The following is a 6,968-nucleotide window of genomic DNA, read 5'->3' on the forward strand; positions in this document are numbered from 1 at the left end:
TGGGAAGAGCCCCGTACAAATTACATGCTTATTTGTCATCCCACAGTGTGTCCCTCTGGAGAGTCAGGGCTTTGTCCTTGGCCGCTACCTCTGCCGCTGCCGCCCTGGGTTCTACGGGGCAAGTCGCTCTGAGGGTATGTGCGTGTGGAGAGAGCCAGGCTGGCACTCTCCAGGCTAGGCCGGTTGGGTGGGTACACCTGGAGAAGAAACCAGGTTGGGGTGAGACACTGGAAACTTGTGGGGCAAAGGCAGGTCAGAGAAGCAGGAGAAGCAAGCAGGCTCCTGTGTGGGGGTGTCTGTGCCTCTGAGAATGGGCCCATAATATGCAGACCTGAGGGCCTCCCAATGAACCCCCAGCCTAGCTTCCTCTCTTCCTGTTACCTTGCCCTCCCCAGGGAGTCCCACTCCACATTCCTGGAGCCACAGACCACGAGAGGGCAGGGAGAGGACTGTGGGGACGAGGAGAGAAAGCTGGGATCTGAGGATGTCCCAGCCCCGTGCCTCTCCCTGCCCCCATCTTGTTCTTTACAGGGTTAGAGGAGAGTGCCACCCAGACCACCGGGCAATTCGGGTCCTCACAGGGCAGCCTGGGGAGGCTGCTACGGTGCCAGCCGTGTCCTGAGGGCTGCACCAGCTGCATGGATGCTACACCGTGCCTGGTGGAGGAGGCTCCGGGCCTGCGGGCGGCGGTGCTGGCCTGCCAGACCTGCTGCATGCTGGCCGTCTTCCTGAGCATGCTGGTCTCCTACCGCTGCCGCCGAAGCAAGGCAAGGAAGGCCCCACGTCTCCCTCCCGTCTTACTCAGCTCAGCCTGAGGCCCGAGGTTCTGAGTAGAACTCGGGAGAAATGGGTTCCAGGCTTGATTCTAAATCAAACTCACTATGAGATATTAGACAAGTGACCTCTCCACTTTAGACCTGCTTCCTCATCTGGAAAGCGAAGGCACTGGGCCTGATCCGACACATGCTCGATGAGCATCCTCTCTAAGCAAAATACTGCTGGGTGCTAGAGGAAGTCATCTGACCTGCATGGAGATGCCAGTTTCAATGGAGGAGCAGACGTGCAAATACAGGGACAGCACAGTGAGGCAGGGCCAAGGATGAGGTGTCTGTCAGCTCCCATGGGAGGTCAGAAAAGGGACCAGGTCATCTTGCCTGAGATGTCAGAAAAACTTTCTAGAGAATGTGACATCCGAGGCAGGCTGACGGGTTAACTGGTTGTCTATGGGGTAGAGAAGGGGGTCTCGCATTCCAGACAAGGGAGCAGTCTGGCTCAAAGCTTGGAGAAGTGCTCAAGATCCCATCTAGCTCTATCGACATCTGATCCAAGCCCAGGTCTGCTGCAAGGCCCGGGATGGGACTAGGTGGGCTTGGGGCTGTGGTGAGGAGGGCGAGCGATGTGAAACCTTGACCCAGCCAGGCTTCATATACGGGGGTGCTAAGCATGGATTGGGAGTGGGGACAGAAGAGAGCAGCTGACTGTGAGAGTGAAGCCTTAGTCCAGGGCCACCGAGTGACCTCTGAAGTGGGCCTGGCCACTCGCACTCTGCCCCTGGCACCGTCATCCAGGCTCCATCCTTTCGCTGTCCTGCTCAGACACCTCTTTCCTGGCTTCACAGAGGATCTGGGCATCTGGAGTTGTCCTGCTGGAAACCATCCTTTTCGGATCCCTGCTGCTCTACTTTCCTGTGAGTCTGTTGCCTGGGGTGGCCCCACCTCCCACCATCCTCCACCGCCTCACCCAGCACCCCCAAGCCCCAGAACCCTTCCTCTCCTCTGCCCTCTTGAGGAGATTCAGAGAACTCAGAGTCCCCACAAGTCAGGTGTGGTGGCACACGCCTGTGGTCCCAGCTGCCGAGGAGGCTGAGGCAGAAGGATCACAAGTTCAAGGACAGTCTGGTCAACACGATGAGACCCAGGCTCTTAAAAAAAATGTTCCCCCTATTCATATCCACAGGTAGGCTGCTCTAGTGAACTCTGGAGCTAAACAGGCTTAAAAGAGCTCTGTGACCTGCTGTGTGATTTGGCATAGTGGTTACATCACTGGACTCCCATGCAGTCAACTGCGATTCGAGTCCTGGACCTAGTGGCTTAAAACTCACGCTGAGCACGTGTGCATGTGTACCCAAAATCCCAAGAGAATGGAGGAGAAGGGATTGCAGCATGTCCATCCCTCCTGGGGGGGGGGTGATTTCTCCCTTTCTGTCATCTCTGTGTCTCACTGTGTCCCACGGCGAGGACACATGCCCTGTAGCAAAAATCTCTCTTAAAAAAAAAAAAAAAGACAAGTTCCCTAACCTCTCTGATATTAAGCTGCTTCCCTACAGAATGGAGGTGATGAGGGCTCTACTTCAGGACTGTTGGGAGGATTATCACAGGGCTAGCACACAGGAGCAGCACGGCGGAGAGCAGCTGTTTCTGCCCCTTCCCAGCAGGTCTTCATCCTGTACTTCAAGCCCAGTGTATTCCGCTGCATCGCACTTCGCTGGGTCCGGTTGATGGGTTTTGCCATCGTCTATGGCACCATCATACTCAAGCTCTACAGGTAGGGCCTGGGGAGGACCTCGCTCTCCCGCTGCTTCCCCGGCCTATCCCTCTGGTTTTTCAAAGCCAGATCCTTGCAGCTTCACTCCCCTGTGCCCCCGAGGCCTGTCCCCATCGCTATAGCCTTCCTCTCCATGTAACTTTTTTGGGGTGGTAATAAGAGGCAGCAAAGCATGAAAAGATGGGAGGACCGATACATGATGTATGTGTGGATGCGCTGGGCTCTGGCTCTTCTCCTTGGGCCGCCCATTTCCACTCGATCCACCACGCACGCTCCAACCCTTTCAGAGTGCTCCAGCTGTTTCTGTCTCGAACGGCCCAGCGGGGCCCCCATCTGAGCAGCGGGTGGCTGCTGCGCCGCCTGGGGCTGCTCCTGCTGCTTGTGCTGGGCTTCCTGGCTGTCTGGACAGTGGGCGTCCTGGAGCGAGGCATCCAGCACACACCCCTGGTGACCCGGGGCCACACTTCCACTGGCCCCTGGCCGCCACTTCTACCTCTGCTACCATGACCGTTGGGACTACATCATGGTGGTGGGTGAGTTGCCAACGCCGAGCCCAGCCTCACTGTGCTCCTCACCCCCCCCCCCCCCCCTGCCCAGACCCAGACCCCGGCCCAGGCTCCCCTTACAGGCCCTACAGAGGACCTCTCCCTCCCCACTTTCCCACAGCTGAGATGCTGCTCCTGTGCTGGGGCAGCTTCCTCTGTTACGCCACCCGGGCTGTCCTCTCAGCCTTCCATGAGCCTCGCTACATGGGCATCGCCCTGCACAACGAGCTGCTGCTCTCTGCCGCCTTCCACACGGCCAGGTAAGGCTGGACCCCCTGACTCCCCATGCTCCCACTGCTCCTCACCGCCATGCACGCAACTGCTCTGCCTCACAAGGTGAGGCGCCCCCTGCAGTTAGCCCTCCCTCCCCAACTCTCCCAGCACCCCTGGCTATGTGGGACACCCCTCCAGATTATGTCTCATTCCAACACTCTGCACTCCTACTTCGTCTCCTTTTTTTTTTTTTTTTTTTTTGGCTATAGGGTGCATGCACTCTCCAGAGAGAGAGAAAAATGAGAAATCCTCCCCCTAGGGGGATAGTCATGTCACTGTCTCGTCTCTGTTCTCCTCTTGGAATTTTGGGTACACACACACATGCACCTTGTGTATTTTCCAAGTCATCAGGTCCGGGACTCAAACTGCACAGTTGGGGACCAGCAGATGGCATAATGGTTATGTCGCTAGACCCCGCTGTAGTTAACCACAATTTGAGTCTTGGACCCAGTGGCTTAGAACTCACACTGGGCATGTGTGTGTGCCCAAATTCCTGAGAGAAGAATGGAGGAGAAGGGATTGGAGCATGGTCATCACCCCAGGGAGTGATTCCTCACTTTTTGTCTCTCTGTCTCTGGAGAGCACATGCACCCTATAGCAAAACTCTCTCTTAAAAAAAAAACAAAACAAGATTGCACAATTGGCCACGTGGGACCCAGCTGCCTTGACCATCACACCACCTGTCTGGCCTCTTGTCTCTCTCTCTCTTTTTCTTTTATAGGTTTTTGCCATAGGGCACCTGTGCCATCCAGAGAGAGACAGAGACAGAGACAGACAGAGGAAAAGGGAGAAAAACTTCCCAGGGGGATGACCATGGCACAATCTCTTTTCCACCACTCTCCACTCAGAATTTTGGGCATGCAAGCACATGAACCTGCATGGTTTTTAAGGTGCTGGGGCCCAGGACTCAAACCACAGTCGACCATATGGGAGTCCAGTGCCTTAACCACCATACCACCTGCTGGCCCCTTCTCCTCCCCCTCTTTTTTTTTTAGAGAGAGATTTTTGCTATAGGGTATGTGTACTTGCTAGAGAGACAGAGAGACAGAAAGCAAGAAGTCACACCTTCAGAAGAGATGGCCATGCTGCAATCCCTCCTCCAGTCTCCTCTCGGGATTTTGGGCACACATGCACACGTGCCCAGGCGTGAGTTTTAAGCTGCCAGGTCTAGGACTCGAACTGTGGTCAACTATGTGGGAGTCCAGCAACGTAACCATTACGCCATCTGCTGGCCCCCCTCTCCCATTCTCTCCCGTTCAGCATCCCATCATACCCCTTCCCACACATCCTCAGTTCTCCCTGCCTTTTTCCTCTTCACTCCTTAGCCATGTGAGCAGCAGGCTTGCTGTGTGTGTGTGTTCTTAGGGACCTGGCCCTGTGGTGGAGGCAGAGGCAACCCACCAGGCAAGCCTAACAGACGTGGGCAACAATTCTGGGTTGTAAGCAGCCAGAGAAGGTGAGGTGGGGTAGCTTGGGAGGGCTTCTCAGAGGTGGGAATAACTGTGAGCCTGGAGATAGGACCTGTCCAGGAGAGGTCAGGAGTAGAGCGTCCTCCTGGCCCCATGGAAATAAGGGTTGGTAGGAGAGGCAGTGAGCAGGTGAGGCCAGAAGGCCACGCCCACCTGCAGTAACAAGCCCACCCGCCCTCAGGTTTGTGCTGGTTCCCTCCCTGCATCCAGACTGGACCCTCCTCCTCTTCTTCTTCCACACTCACAGCACAGTCACCACCACACTGGCTCTGATCTTCATCCCAAAGGTGAGCTCTTCCCCCTCCTGCAGAACTCAGTTGTAAGTTGCTGCAGCGCCCTCTCCGGCTCTGGGGAAGATGGCAGAAAATTCTGGGGGTGAGCAAGCTCTGAGGGAGAGGGGCCCTGAACAAGGAGCCAGCCTGGGCAGGGGGCCAGGGGGAAGGGGAGCATCTATCTCTTGACTCCCAGTCCCTGGACAAGGGAAATAAGAACTGGGGTGGAGGGATCCTTCTAACATGGGTGGAAGGTTGACGGACTCTGAATATCCACTGAAGCAGTTACAGAGTGCTAGGTGGGGGAGCTGAAGGACATGACTTATGGGGTTGGGGGTCGGGACTGCCCTGGTGTCTGGGTTAAAGAGAAGGGAGGTTAAGAAGGAGTAAAACCCTACCAAACCCAGCATTCCACGTCAGAGGTGGGTGAAGATTTACAAGGTACAGACGGACTCCAAGGGGCAGGTGAGGAGCAGACAGGGCGACAAGGGGAGCCTTTTCCCACTCACACCCCTCTGGGCAGATCTGGAGGCCAGGGGCTCCCCCACGGGAGGAGATCCTGGGTGAGGTGTATGAGGATGAGCTGGACCTGCAGCGCTCGGGCTCCTACCTTGGCAGCAGCATCGCCTCAGCCTGGAGTGATCACAGCCTGGACCCCGGAGACATTCGGGTATGCGTGGCCCTCTCGGCTCTCTTTGTTTGTTTGTTTGGTTTGGTTTGGTTTTGCCAGAGGACATGAGAGAAAGAAAGCAAGCATCTTCCACGAGGTCATGCAATCCCTTCTCTTCGATTTCTCTACCCAGTTGGGATTCGGGGCGTGTGCTCAAACATGTATGCACATGCACTTGGCATGTTTCCCAAACTGCAGGGGCTGGGATTCGAACTATATTAGCCATGTGGGATCTGGTTCCTTTAATCATTAGGCCACAGGACCAGCCCCCAGCTGCCTCCTTCTGGTGCTAACTTTTAGGACCGGGCAGAGGAAGCAATGTTACCTGCTCCCTGAGGTGTGTGCTATTACTGGTCCCCTCCATCCCACTACCTACCCTTCTCTCCGTCGCCTGTCCCCTCCCTTCTCCATCACTGCCCTAAACGGATCCCCTGATTCTGCTTGAAAGAGGCCACACGTGATGCAAGTAGGAAGACCTCAAAAGCTTCAGAACCCAGAGGCCCAGCCCATGTGGCAGTTAGATGCTGTTCTAGTCTATCCCATTGCTAGTAAGAGAAAATACCTGAGTCTGGGCAACTTAACCAGCACACCACCTGCCGGCCCGAGTCTGGGTAACTCAACAGAGGTTTATTCAGCTCATGGTTCCAGAGGCCACACCTGTAAGGCGGCCATGCAGGAATCACGGAAGACGGTAGGAGCATACACTTCGCCGTGCTCCTCCGTCCCCAGTGTCTCCTTGTAAACCCACCAGGGCCCAGGCACAGGGGCACTGGTCTTTCGGAAGCAGAGGGCTGAATTCTGAGAGCTTCGGAGGTAGGATGGTGACGCAGCTTGAGGGGAAAGAGATCCCCCCGGGAAAATGGTCTAAATAAAGACCGGGGAAGAACTGTGCAGAGAGGGACAGGGACGGGGAAAGACTGGCCAGCACGTTTCGGCCACAGCTGCTCTTATCCCTTCCCCCCTCTCCCCCCAGGACGAGCTGAAGAAGCTCTATGCCCAGCTAGAGGTCCACAAGACCAAGGAAATGGCTGCCAACAACCCCCACCTGCCCAAGAAGCGGGGCAGCTCTCGCCAGGGGCTGGGCCGCTCCTTCATGAGGTACCTGGCTGAGTTCCCCGAGACCCTGGCCCGGCAGCACTCCCGGGACGCCGGCTCCCCGGGCAGCAGCAGCCTGCCAGGCTCCTCCCGCCAGCAG

General features: G+C 56.4%; 1 protein-coding gene across 1 annotated transcript in view; it reads left to right on the forward strand.

The window, feature by feature from the left end:
* Window positions 1-6,968, forward strand: part of GPR179 (G protein-coupled receptor 179) — an 18,475-nt gene that overhangs the window by 4,753 nt on the left and 6,754 nt on the right. The window contains 10 exon segments of the mRNA XM_027767320.1: window positions 47-134; window positions 532-767; window positions 1,619-1,687; window positions 2,435-2,544; window positions 2,832-3,015; window positions 3,017-3,077; window positions 3,211-3,349; window positions 5,013-5,118; window positions 5,627-5,773; window positions 6,747-6,957. Of these exon segments, the coding sequence (XP_027623121.1) occupies window positions 47-134; window positions 532-767; window positions 1,619-1,687; window positions 2,435-2,544; window positions 2,832-3,015; window positions 3,017-3,077; window positions 3,211-3,349; window positions 5,013-5,118; window positions 5,627-5,773; window positions 6,747-6,957 (1,351 nt within the window).

The sequence above is a fragment of the Tupaia chinensis genome, unplaced genomic scaffold (assembly GCF_000334495.1).
Source record: "Tupaia chinensis unplaced genomic scaffold, TupChi_1.0 Scaffold144171_1, whole genome shotgun sequence".
In the NCBI taxonomy this organism is placed as follows: Eukaryota; Metazoa; Chordata; class Mammalia; order Scandentia; family Tupaiidae; genus Tupaia; species Tupaia belangeri.